At 53.0% G+C, this 13,153-nt stretch overlaps 4 protein-coding genes across 4 annotated transcripts; 3 read left to right on the forward strand and 1 right to left on the reverse strand.

The window, feature by feature from the left end:
* Positions 1-510: 510 nt before the first annotated feature.
* On the forward strand, positions 511-1,935 carry Z520_08175 (uncharacterized protein; the record flags this gene model as incomplete). The annotated part of the gene is made up of 3 exons (XM_016778672.1): positions 511-1,034; positions 1,092-1,492; positions 1,553-1,935. 3 exons carry the CDS (start codon positions 511-513, stop codon positions 1,933-1,935), a joined length of 1,308 nt encoding a protein of 435 aa, XP_016630043.1.
* Positions 1,936-4,145: 2,210 nt separating this feature from the next.
* Positions 4,146-7,178, reverse strand: Z520_08176 (uncharacterized protein; the record flags this gene model as incomplete). Its single annotated transcript, XM_016778673.1, has 1 exon — positions 4,146-7,178. The coding sequence occupies one exon, from the start codon at positions 7,176-7,178 to the stop codon at positions 4,146-4,148; it is 3,033 nt and encodes a 1,010-aa protein (XP_016630044.1).
* A 1,143-nt stretch (positions 7,179-8,321) lies between these two features.
* Z520_08177 (uncharacterized protein) lies at positions 8,322-10,206 on the forward strand (the record flags this gene model as incomplete). The annotated part of the gene is made up of 4 exons (XM_016778674.1): positions 8,322-8,925; positions 8,976-9,265; positions 9,313-9,434; positions 9,495-10,206. 4 exons carry the CDS (start codon positions 8,322-8,324, stop codon positions 10,204-10,206), a joined length of 1,728 nt encoding a protein of 575 aa, XP_016630045.1.
* A 555-nt stretch (positions 10,207-10,761) lies between these two features.
* Z520_08178 (uncharacterized protein) lies at positions 10,762-13,117 on the forward strand (the record flags this gene model as incomplete). The annotated part of the gene is made up of 8 exons (XM_016778675.1): positions 10,762-10,784; positions 10,844-10,895; positions 10,959-11,065; positions 11,121-11,465; positions 11,514-11,948; positions 12,002-12,261; positions 12,318-12,854; positions 12,927-13,117. 8 exons carry the CDS (start codon positions 10,762-10,764, stop codon positions 13,115-13,117), a joined length of 1,950 nt encoding a protein of 649 aa, XP_016630046.1.
* Between the last annotated feature and the right edge of the window lie 36 nt (positions 13,118-13,153).

Consider the following 13,153-nt stretch of genomic DNA (forward strand, 5'->3'; position numbering starts at 1 on the left):
AGTACTACTAGTAATTGCTTGGGGAGAGGCTCACGCAATCTTCGTCCACGTACCACTCCCACTGCATGCTACGAGGACTGATCACCACGCACTCCAAACCCATCCTCACTGTCGCCTCTTCCTCCCTCTTCCCCTACTACTACTACAATACACTGCACCTTGTCGTCTTGCTCTTTTTGCGATCGTGTCGACATTTCTTCAATCCCTTTTTTGCACCGTCTTCTCTGTCCCAGCCCTAGCATTGCTGTGAATGGGCTAAACTGAGAGAGACCAATTGCCATTCCGATTGTGGCGAGGCAATTGCACTCGGGCTGTGCTCCGGCGACTGCGCCAGTTTGTCACAGGCTCTTGTATCAGATTGATTCGATCCGATCAGATTGACGCTCACCACTCTCTCCTGCTTGGGTCCTTGAGCCTTCGTCCTCGAGCTTCTCTCCTCTCCTCGCTCTCTTCTCTCTTCTTCACCTTCTCGTCGACCCATTGACCGCCACATCGAGTCGATCTGCAGCCATGGCGGGGAACGCGCGGCCGCGCATCCTCGACGACGAGTTCGACTTCAACGCCGCCGACCTCTCGAAACAATTCGAGCAGTTGCTACGGACCAGGAGATTAAACGAACTCGAGGAACAAGCAAGAACTCCTCGTTCTGCTTCTCCCCATCTCGCACCTCCCGCCTCGTCACACACCGCACATCCCCCGAACTCCGCACCTTCGTCCGTCGCTCCCAGTTCTCGCTCTTCGCAACATCAGCCGCCCACCTATACCTCTTTTCGCAGTTATCCCATCGTGCCTTCTCCCCCACAAGATGGTCCGTCGCTCAAATTCAGAAATCTCCTCCTCACCCTGTCCATGACCCCAGTCAAATATGAAAACCCGGGCCTCCTGGACGACGCATTAACCCACGTCCCCATTGATCGAATCTATGTCGAGGCGGAAGAGGAACATAATCTGCTGAAGGCCCTGGCTGCCTCGAAAGGTGACAATGTCAAGCCAGAATGGGGTTACCAGGACTGTGTCATCAGGTCCCTTCTCAGGTACGTGTCCCGAGCAGTTGTAGTCCCTGCTAGTTCAGATTCTAACTCGGTCTTTAGGTGGTTTAAGCGTTCATTTTTCACATTCGTCAATAACCCTCCCTGTTCAAGGTGCCATGGTGCCACCGTCGCCCGAGGTCAAACACCCACCACCCCTGATGAAGTGGCCCGCGGAGCCACGAGAACCGAACTCTACCAGTGCACGAGCCCTGGTTGCCAGGCCTTTGAAAGGTTTCCCCGATACTCGGAGGTCTGGACCTTGCTTGAGACTCGGAGAGGACGAGCAGGAGAGTTCGCCAACTGTTTCAGCATGTTGTGCCGTGCTGCGGGCGCACGTGTACGATGGGTGTGGAATAGCGAAGATCACGTATGGACCGAGGTGTATAGCGAGCATCAACGGAGGTGGATCCACGTCGATCCCTGTGAAGAAATGTGGGATAACCCAAGGGTATACACTGAAGGTGAGCAGCCCAAAGCCCCCAATGACTGACTAGATTTGTTCTAACGCGGTCTATCTTTAGGCTGGAATCGCAAGATTGCCTACTGTATCGCCTTTTCCAATGATGGAGCCACCGATGTCACTCGTCGATATGTCCGCAACTCTCGTTATCACCTTCCCCGAACTCGCTGCCCTGAAGAGGTATTACTTTGGATCACGCATGAGATCCGCAAGATTCGACGAGAAAATATGGACAAGCACGTAAGGCATCAGTTGATGCGCGAAGACGAAAGAGAAGAGCGAGAGCTCCGGAGCTACGTGGCTCAATCTTTGACCAGTGATATGATCAACTCGATGCCCGGCTCTGTCAACGCTGATCGACCGGACGAAGTGAAGCATCCGGTCGACAGACAACAAGAGGTTCAGTGGCCTCAGCAACAGATGGATCAGTCGGGTCGCCGGTAGCGTCGACGGCCAGTGTGATCTGAAAGGGCACGTCGACGTCCCCAGAATTTCCTTTGTCATACTCTGCACGATAACGTCGTTATGCTCGATCTGATGATACCATTTTTATACTATCCGAGGATACTTAAAGTCTCAATACGCACGGACGGTTTCGAGGCGCTTCGGCCAGTCAATGCTTGCATTTTACGTGGACGCAAAACGACTACCAAGAGGGAGGCTCTCTACATTTTCAGTTGTCAGGGTTGGACGGACTTGCATTTTGTTACATCCACGATCTACAGTCAAGAGGCACCGCTCCTTTATGGTGCAACGGGGTTTGACGGCGTCACGTGCTATATGAGCGAGAGTTATGCGAAGCATATGCATGTTGGGGTTTTGCATTGCATGGTAGAGCGTGTTCCTTTCAAGAAGCTAGGAAGTATATGGTCCGCGCGTCACCACAGGATTGGAAAGGATGTTCTGGAGCGGTCGATTCGAGCCCGAGGAAACAGCCCGGCGAAGCGAAAACACCTAGTAGGAGTGTTGTTCCACATGTCTAATGGACCATGTGTACGAGGTAGAGGAGACAGACTCAAATCAGACTTCAATTGTCCGTCCGCAAGAGAGATCTTCCTCGCATGCTTGTCCCTGCGCTCCACTGACTCTTTCGCCTGCTTTGATACCAGGATGAGGGGAGGACGCAATTACCAGGCCGCGTGGGCCCGTGCCAAATAATAATGGCATAGTACTGGGTAGTCGTACGTAGTCCAGACTCCATACTATGTACCAGGATCGGCAATAAGGGCATCGGACGAAGGCGCGTCGTAATCCAGCGCCGCCGGCGGAATTCCTAGTTCCCTGTCATCTGCATTGGGATCCGTGCGGTTGGCCGCGTTTGGAGTTCCTGGCCTAGTATTAATATTAATAATACCGAGTATTACTACAGTAAACTCGATTGGGCATTTTGATCCCTCGAGACGGGCCAGTCATGTCTGTCGACTGTGGCCAGAGGATGTGCTTCCCAATGGGAATTCTCCGAGCAAGGGTTTGGAGTCGGAGCTCGAGCTAGGTAGCTAGGTAGATCTGCACAGCTCGACAGGTAGGTAGGTGCAGCTCCTCGAACTAGTAGTAATATGTTTTGTACTCCGTACAGACATCATCACACCCGGGAGGGTTATGTACTTGGGATATCCCTTACAAGGTAGACGCTCCCTTACAGAGGAGGCAATGTACTCGATGCCCGAAGTACCGACTGACTGTTTGTCTCGCGAATAAGGTAATTTAGCTGACAAGGTACCTAATCAACCTGCTTAGAGGGACCATCTGATCGGCCCGGGCATTGATTGGTATCAGAGAAATGGATGCCCAGGCCCGCCGAGGCCTCCCTGTGACCTCCCTGTGTGTTCTGGCATCCTTTCTCTGTTCGGAGGGGTCAGGCTTGCTGGGCTGGTTGATACCGTGCAGTGGTTGCTCGAGATCGGGGCAGTGAGGAGGAAGGGGAAGATGGAAGGAGGAGAGGATATGAGGATGGGGTGAAGTGGGATGTGAGATTGACGGGACGGGTTGAGCTGCGATGAGAGTTGCATGGTATACAATGGAACGAAAAGGACAGGTCCTCCTCCCTCCCACTCTCTGTCGCAAACATAATCTACTGAAATGGTGTCGTGGCTATTTTACCCTGCTTTCCGTACTTGATTTTCCTCGGAGAGCTCTCAAGAATCCAAGAATGGTCCCCCAGATTCGTCGCTGTGGTGTTCTGACGCCCGGTTTGTTACCATACCCTGCATGTCCCTGCACGGGAAACGTAGGAGCCTGGTTAGAGTACCTAGGTAGGTATGTCTGCACTCCTTGCGGTATATACCTACATACCCAGCGACGGAGAGACACACACACAGAGAGAAATTAACAAAAAAAGAGGAAGGGAAACTATGGATGTGGTTAAAAACAGTCATGGTAGCACAGCCACGACAAGAAGCCCCCAATATTATAATCTCTTCATGGCTCCTCCCGTCTCTACAAATACACGAGAGACGTAATTTAGATGGGGTCTGTCTATCTGTGTGGTGAAGGGGGCCACCTGTCTATCTTTATATATTTTCCTGTGTCCATGAATAAATCAACGAAGGGAGGAAGGGTACCCATGATGGATGATGGCACGAGGCTGTCTCGTTGCTGCGGGTCCAGATGCGAAAAGAATCTTCGACCCCATATTACCTCGCCAGTGTCAGGGGTCACACATCCCACTCCTGCCCGCCGTCGAAGCGAGGTCCCTGCCCAACATCGTGCATGGGCCGCTCGACGATGATGACCTCGATGTTTCCGCTGGAGCTCTCTTCCGTGTTTTCTCCAAGAGGGTCGCCTTCTTCGGGCTTGTTTCCTGCAGTCGCGGCCACTTCAGTAGTGGTGGTGGTGTCGTTGTCGGTCGGACGAGAGGGCTCTGTAGATCCAATAACTTCGATCCCCAGGATCGACTGGTATTCGAATGTGGACCAGTACATCCTGGGCGCCCTCTGCACAGACACCGACCCTGTGGCCGGCTCATCCGTAGTTACTTCGTCTGCCGTGATTGGTGCCCCTTCACCTCGCCTCATTAGGGCCAGGGAGTCGTCTTGTCTTCCATCCTCGTCCAGCTCATCATCCAGGTCCATCTCGTTTGTGTTGTCGATATCAAGATCAACCATCTCCGCATCATCTCCCGAGGCATTCTTGAACTTGCGCAATTCATTTCCAATCCCGCCCTCGCGCTCCTCGAGCCGCATTTGGTCCCCGGCTCCGGTGTTGCGTTTGCGCTTCTTACCTCTTCTGTCGCGTTCTCGTTGTTCGTTAGCAGCGGACTTAAGCAGCTTCTGTCGTTTTCGATTAGGGCCGTCTCCCTTTATGAGAGGCTCCACCACTTCATATCTTCCCAATCGCCCAATTTTCTCGACTTCCCCTTGTCCAGAGCTACTTGTTGCTCCGTTCGGATAGTCTCTCAATAAGTCTCTAGAGACATCAAACATGAATATCCAGGTCGATCCATACAACCAGAATCTCTCCCCCTTCCTCGCCCGGTCAGTACAGTCCCAAAAACACCCCACAACCCGATCCTTGAGTTTTGTGAAATCATGTGGCAGAAACCTTGAAGGGTTCCGTCGGGACCAGTCGCTCAGCTTGGCAGTGAAGATGTCAAATTCCACGACTTGATGTTTTGCAGTGACGGCAATGAGTTTTGCATTCGCTTCGTCAGGGAGTTCATGGCTGACTGGGTGCGGGTTGTGGCGTGTCGCGTGTAGACCACGGTTGTCATGCGCACCTGACGACGACGACTTCGCGTTGACATGTGAAGGTCGAAACGTCAGCGCAAGAATGGAGCAGTCAAGTTGTGGGAGGCTGGACCCAGAAGGGTTGCGAATCCATTTTTGGCCGTGGATTATAGGGGATGATGAGTCGTCATCTTCGTCATCCGACGTGGTACTGGAGCTCGACGACCCAGCCGAGTTGCTAGAGGATTCTGATCCTGCGTCATCGATGAAGTGGACATCTTCGTGACCTTCAAGTACCCAGACGTCGATGGCGCCTGATAGGTCTCCCACAGCAAGAACACGACTGTCGGTGGAGAACGCGAGTTGTTTGATTGTCTGAAGATAATTGCCCAGTGCAAACTGCGCTGTCTTTCGAGGTTGTCGGTAGAGCTTGACAATTTTCTCGTGAAATATTGGACGCTCCTTTGGGTCGTCTGAAGGGATAAGCTTTATCATGACCACAGCGTTGTCTTTTCGAACACAGTATAGCCACTTGCCATCAGGAGAGAAGCCTGTTCCCCGTGCGCCTAAGCGGGCGATGGAAGGGGGAAGTTCAATTTGGCGTGTCCGCAGACATGGTTTGCCCGAGACCTGGGTCTTTCGTAACTGGAACAGCTTGACGCTGTTGCTTGTTGCCGCCGCGATCAGCCGTCCATCTCGAGACATCTGGGCATCTTGAATGCTCTCGTCGTCCTGTATGACAAGTCTCGTGAGTGTGTCATAACACGATTCCACGGCGCCTTCGGGGCCTGCAACCTCTGCGGATGTATTCAAAAATTTGCGCACATGGTAAACCACAATCTCGCGATCCCACCAGGAAATGAACATCCTTGAAGTTTTAGAAGCTGAAATCTGTGATCGTTGAGGCAGGTGGGAAAGAGCACGATGATACTCGGTCTGTGAGCGGCGTATTGGGACGACCACAGGCCGAGCATCCATGCCTCCAGTCACCAGAGTGCTCAACTCTGTACTCTCAAAGCTGGATGCGCATTTGACGTCGTGCTGATGGTACCGTTTATGGGAGACCTCGGCCCACCTCATCTTCTGGGTTGCAGAATGAAGAGGGACCAGCTTGTGTGCCACCGTCCTCCGATCAACACCAACCGAGAATATCATATCTCCAGACGCGCTCATCGCAATGTCGAGTACATCGGCTTTGTGACTTTTAAGCCGTTGGACTAAGGAGTAGTTTTCCGGGTCCCATATCTTCAATTCACCAGATGAGTCGCCCGAGACAATCGTCCCGTCAGGGAGGCATTTGACAGTCCACACGACAGAATTGTTGCCTTCTATTGGCTTTCCCAAGCTCATGTTTCGTAAAATCCTTCTGCTCGAGACGTCGATGACACGGATTGTGCTGTCTTCGTATCCCGCCACCAGAGTTTTGCGGTCGCGCCATACGAGGCTAAGAACTTTGGGTTTCTTCACGGGAGGTTGTGCTAGAGGTCGGAGGTAGCGTAGGTCGTCGTCTTCGGTAGAAAAGAGAACAATTGTTCCATCGGAGCACCCGGCTGCCAGTAACTGTGACCCTGCGCCGCCCTGGAGGGCTTCTGGGCTTTTGGCATCTTCAAGCTGAGGTTGTGCTGCGAAGCACCAGATATCTCCGAAGTTTCCTTCGGCCTTGCTTCTGGGAGCACCTGTATTGAGATCCCACTCTGTTACCGACGTCGACCCGCCAGTGCTGAAAAGCCGCAAAGGACCTCTTGAAGTCTTAGGTGCATTTGCATCGTGCAGCTCTTCCCACACTAGGTCCTGGGTCCATGCGAGCTGTTCGATTGTTGTGTTTTTGCTTCCTCTTAAAATGGTTTCCTGCACCCAAAGACCATTTTCAGGATTCCATATTTCAATGTCGCCGTTGTTTCGACCAAGGGCCAGGCGCAGATCGGGAGGCGCTTTTTTCTTTGGGTTGGAGGAGTGAGAGAATGCAAGGGCGTTGATGGGGTGTGGAGGATACTGCACGAAGCGGCACCTGTGGATATCCATGGTCAGGGAGATTGACAGTGTTGCGACATCTATAGCATCTTGTTATTCTGCGCTGGCAGCCTCAAAGGCATTATTTGGTTGCTGTGTGAGCAGCACTTCTCACTAGACGCCGAGTGCCTCAATTATGAAAAAAAAAAGTTCGCAGTCGGCGGTAATGGGCGCCGACCCGCCTTATCGATAAGACGTTAAGAAGTTGGGCCCACGCTTCCATAATCTGCTCCGCACCCGCAACCTCAGTGAGATTCTCGCCGTCTCACCCTTGGGCCTGGTAACTGGCGAGCTGGGTAGTTGATCTCTGTGTTGTACTTTTCACTAGAACTCAAATGCCATAAGCTGTTATACTCATATCCTCTGAGGCACGATATCCATCGAGGAGCAAAGCTGTTTGAACATTCAAACCACGACCACCCAAGGAGCACATCCTCCATTCGTCACGACCACCAGCCTCGACCTGGAAGACCAAGGAGACGAGGATCTGCCGTGCATATATCCCGGCCTCCCTGACAAGGTGCACAGACAGTCAATAACTTCGAAGGGCCGAATAGCGTCATAGATTCGGACTGCAATACCACCAAGGCTGATGGTTGGCGGTGCATGGCCCCCAGACTAGGCGAGAAACGATGCCAGAGTTTGCGCTGACTTCGAGAGCACCACTGTGCTTTTAACTGCGTCTTTAGGCGCTTGGTCTGGCTATCCTGAAACGTACAGCTTTCGCATATGCTTCTATTGTCACAGCGGGGATTGGCAGTAGTCGGCGACAATATAACTCTTGCAACAATTGAACTCAAACCACCAGTATCTCCTCACTAGCGCGAAATCCTCTGATTTGCTTCTCACATAGTCCTAATCTTCGATTTACTCTCGAATTGCGCGCTGAAGTGGTTAGGCTGCTGCATCTCGCTTGCCGCAAAGGTCTCTGTTTCGACTTACCGCCACCAACCGAGCTTCCACCCACCACCATCAAAGATTTGGGAGTCCTGGGCCGTTGGTCAGCAATTGATAAAACCCCAACATCACCACGACACAGCCTTCATCTGTGCCATAATTCTCCCACTAGTGTACGCAATCGCTGTTTCGTGGACATGGTTGCCGGCTGAACACCCTTTACTCGGACGTGGCGCGAAAAGTGTAATTAGCAGCGCCATGGCGACCTTGGTAAATTACAATCAATCAACCTTCAAGAATCATGCAAAGCCCAATAAACGCCGTCTACAAGAACTCCAACATTCTGAAGCCCGAGCCCATGCCGCCCGGGTGGCATACTGGCGCAAGAAAGGCGTTCCGGAGGCGAAACCGGGGCCACCGCAGCGCAGAAGGAGCGACAAGAGCAGTGACGGAGGATCCTCATCTAAGGGGCCATCCGACGACGCTGGAACCATAATCAAGCAGGAATCACACAAGATCCATGAAATCCTGCCTTGGAACTGTGACCCGTCTCCAGACTCGGTTCTTGCTGTAGAACCAGCATCAGCTGCAGATACCGATCGTCAATCAGAGCAGAAACACACACCAAGCAGCCAATCCGGCTCATTTCAACCACAAACCCTTTCAACTTCTCCACTGACCAATGAGAAATGGCAGCGTCGGCCAGAAACGACTTCATTTTACGATAGCAAGCTGGGATTGCTTGGCGAGATGCCGGTCGATTCAATCAGACTTGCTCGACAGCCGACTTCGCCACTATTTGAACCCTTTGACTCTGCACCAGTCCGTCAAGGCAATGAGGTTGTCGCAGCTATGGACCACTGTATCCTCTCCCCTAGCCTGCTTCCACAAGCCTTTGCTGATGACATTTAGATATCCACAACTGGGCGCCTTCACAACGACCTGGCCTCAAATACCAGACAAAGGACAATCCTCTTATTCGGGACACTTTCCCTTTTGCACTACAGAATGTAGAGCTATTCGAAGCCGCTGTGGCGCTTTGTCTGAGTTTCAAAGCGGCAGGTCAAAACTTCCAGGCTAGGATGTGCAACTGGTCGCTGTATCACAAGGGTCACGCGCTCAATGGAATCCGGGCCAAGTTGAACTCGGGATGTGTTGACGAGGCTGTTATCCTTGCAACAGTCTTTCTCATGATCATCGACGTAAGAACTGACTCTCCCACTTGGGTTGGCCTTGTTAACGAGGGCAGAACGTGTTCTTGGATGTCGACGCCTACGAGGCACACCTGCATGGTCTCAGGAAGATGGTTAAAGCAGCTGAACCAAGCACTATGGAGGCATTTGGAGGTTCTCTGTTGTCCTTTGTATCCTGGTATGGTCCACGTACTTTCCCAGCTCCCGAATGCAGACGATATCTGACGAGGCGGCCTAGGGCTGAATCTAATGCTTTGCTGATATTCGGCGACCGCATCGCCCTACACGATCCTGCATCTGACGGGACTTGGCTACAGTATCCTAGCCCTCCGTTCCCAATGGCAATCACCAAGGCTGTTTCTACGTTGACCCCGGGATTCCAAACCGTGGCGACCGATGGTCACCTGTCTTATGACGTTGTTTCCATTCTCGCAAATACTGTCCGTTGGACGAAGCTCATCGATCGAGAACCAGGGTCCGAGGCCCCTTCGAAGGAAGATCAAGTCTTCCTAACGAGCTTGGACCCGCGCCTCCAAAGTGCTCAAGTCATGAGATTATGTCGAGTTTCTGCAGCGGGGCGCAAAATGGAAAGGGCAATCTGCAAAGCGGTTTTTATCTACCATGCAAACCTCTTGGGCTGGACCTGTCGGTGCTCCGGGTATCGTCGGATCGTCGAAGAGCTCGGTGACGCACTACGTCTCTGGGTCTTTGAGGAGCCATGGGACAGGGAATTATGGGAGTGGCTCGCTCTCGTGACGGCGAATGCAGCACGGCGAGGCCAGTTGCAGCACTTGCAGATGGAAGTGATGGCCAAATTTGTCTCCTTGGGATACCCCACGCCCGAATGGGACTTCATTCGTGGGGTTCTGAAGAAATTCCTCTTACACAGCAGATTGGAACGTGAGTGGAAGTTCTGTTGGGAGACGGCGATGATTCTTCGACCGGGCTGATGCAGGCACACTGGGGTGTTTGTATTTCTCACTCTTTGTATTCTACGCATGCCCTCTTTCTGTGAGCGAACACGATTGTAACGTCCTGGGAATGATATGACCTGAAGCTGAACCCTTATGACATGCAGCAGCTGGCATCCTGCATCTGTGTTCTGCATCCTGTAGTCCGGACGAGGCTGCACCACCTCCCCTGCACTCGCTCAATATATGTTCGGGCTGGGCGGATGCAGGCGTCCTGCAATCCCGGAGGTTCGGCGCATTTACCCGGCAAGCCCCGGCATGGTCCGGCCTCTCACTACTATGTAGCCACCGGGCATTGGCGTTTCACAAAAAACGCCCAAATCCCTTGTGCCCCTTTGCGCCGCTGCTTGCCCCCCTCTTCCGACTCTCTCGGCAAGGGAAACTTCGACACTCCGGAAGCCAACTTCTCCGTCTTATCTTCTTTGGACCTCCATGTCGCCATTCATGACTTACGCTGCACGGGATACTTGAATCTTCTTTATCACGGCCTCAGAGGGAACCTTTGATGCCCGTGCTTTGAACAAGACGCGTAAAATGAGCGAAACAGAGACCACCACGTAAGCTAGACCGCCGCGTACCTTGGCCGACGACAATGTCTCTCTAATAAACCGAGCAGGAATGATGGGAAACTGGTCAAGAGAGCGTGCACAGAATGTCGGCAGCAGAAGGTATGGACATAACGCGTGTCCTTTGTGTACACCGCGATTAATCCAAAGCCGTTGGCTTGCTAGGCGCGTTGCGATGCATACCTCGACCCTGACCAGCCGTGCACGAGATGCCGGAAGATGAACAGGGAGTGTATCATTTCCGAGCCTTTCAAACGAGAACACAAGCGCAAGTGAGCATGAGTACTCCCTCTTTTACTTGACACAAGCCCGGGCTGATCTTCACAGGAGACTCTCTGAGCTTGAGCATCGGACGGACGAGCTTCAGGAGCGCCTCAGATCGTCGAGCCACCAGGCCGAGGCGACGCCTTCTTTGCCACAGTCGTCTTGGGCCGCTGTTAATGATCTGCGGACGTCCAACGCCGAGTCCGAAAGTCGCCTGGCCTCGGTGGCGCCCTTCTTCAGAGACGCAGCCATTGCTCCAGTCTCGTTTCGGTCGTTCTCTCAAGCGGCCGCCGAATCACTACAGACTCCAGAAAGTCTCGCTCATGACTATCAACCTTCGGGCACCCTGCCACGGAGTCTGGAAGGGCAATCTGTGGATTCCAAAGATATCGACGCTATGTTTCAGCTGTAGGTGTGTTGGGCGGCCTTGTGAAGACCCTCCTAAGCATTTTATAGGTACTTCCGCGACTACGCCAGTCTCGTCCCTATTCTCGATCCTACGATGCCCCCGAACGGATCCTACAACCTCTCTCCGTTACTCTTCTGGGCGATCATCGGGGTCTCATGCCGTACCTATTCAAGGAACCCAACTCTCATCTCTATTTTGCCATCCAAGATCAAAACCATGGCATTGATGTCGCTCAATGCAACAGTCACCTTGCCCGTCGTGCAAGCGTTGCTTCTGATCCTGTATTGGCCCTTCCCGAAAGCAGGCAACGGACACGACATGACCTACCCCCTCAGTGCTGCTATGCTGCACATGGCGATGCAAATCGGATTGCATCTCCCGGTCGCGAGTCACGAATTCAGCAAAACCCCGGTCAAACTGACCGAGGATGAACTGAAGATCCGTGCTGAGACCTGGGGATACTGTACACTTATCTATCAGCGGTACGCTTCGGATCAATGTTGGCCCCTTGTATCGACTAATGTTTGCTTTCCAGTTATTGCTGTTTCAAAGGAAGTGCGCCGACGCCCATGCTCGATGTCCCCCACGACCTCGAACAGCGACGAGCACTCTTCCAGAGGATATCATCAAAGCTGAAGTTTGAACTGAAATTACAGGATGTAGTCACGAGGTGTTGTATCGCCGTTTCGCAAAACGGGCTCTGGAGAGTCACGGCCGATCAAGAAAGGTCGCTGGATACGTTGTTGGATATCTTTCAGGCGCAGATCTCCAGTGTCGCGTTGGAGTATTCTTCTGGTGAAAAACCCAATCCCTTTTGATCTGTTTCCCCCAAACTGACCGTCTTGCTGCAGACCTCGACCAGCTCTACGTCTACATCGCGACCCTCACGATCCAAGCCTTCAATTTGTACAAGTCCCCGACGGCCCACGACCCGAGTACGCTTTACGATCTCTGCGCGTCGTGCTGCCAGGTGATTGAAACCTTCGACCACCTGGATAAGTCCGGACAGGTGTGCATGTCCGGCGCGGGTCTGTACTTCTTCTACAGTTTGATGGTGACCTGCCACGTACTGCTGAGGTTGCTCAAGACCTCTCTCAGCCGGTACATCGACGTCGAGCGGGCCAAGAGCGCCCTCTTCCTGGGTATCAGCCTTCACAAACGCATGTCGGTCCAGAATGACGACCTTCCCGCCCGCAACGGTGTCGCCCTGACTCAGCTCTGGAATAGTACTCGCGTCTTCAAGAGGCCTAATGGAGCTGAGGTGGTGGCATTGCGCATCCGGAGCCGTCTCACCGGCAGCGTCGTCTTGGACGGCATTGTCTGGTGGAGGGAAGAGTTCGGCGGGTTTATGGGCATCTACCCGCCTCCTCTAAGCGATAATCGGACAGGTAAGGATATCACACATCTCCCCATGCCTGACTGAACCATCTGCAGTTACTAACTACTCACTTGCAACACAGAGGGCACCGAAGCCGCCAACGAGTCCAGTGCAGCTGGGGCTCAGGACGATGCCTCGATGCCCCTGGCAGCGAGACCGGATTACTCGACCTTCTTGGACGATCCGATGCTGACCGAGTTCGGCTGGCCTGTCACCGACGACGTGTTTTCTTCGATATGGGCCGACGGTCCGATGGCGCTTACCTCGATATGATTGGCGGAAAGAAGAGTGTATGAGTAATATGTTTTC

The sequence above is a fragment of the Fonsecaea multimorphosa genome (genome assembly GCF_000836435.1).
Source record: "Fonsecaea multimorphosa CBS 102226 unplaced genomic scaffold supercont1.18, whole genome shotgun sequence".
Taxonomy (NCBI): domain Eukaryota; kingdom Fungi; phylum Ascomycota; class Eurotiomycetes; order Chaetothyriales; family Herpotrichiellaceae; genus Fonsecaea; species Fonsecaea multimorphosa.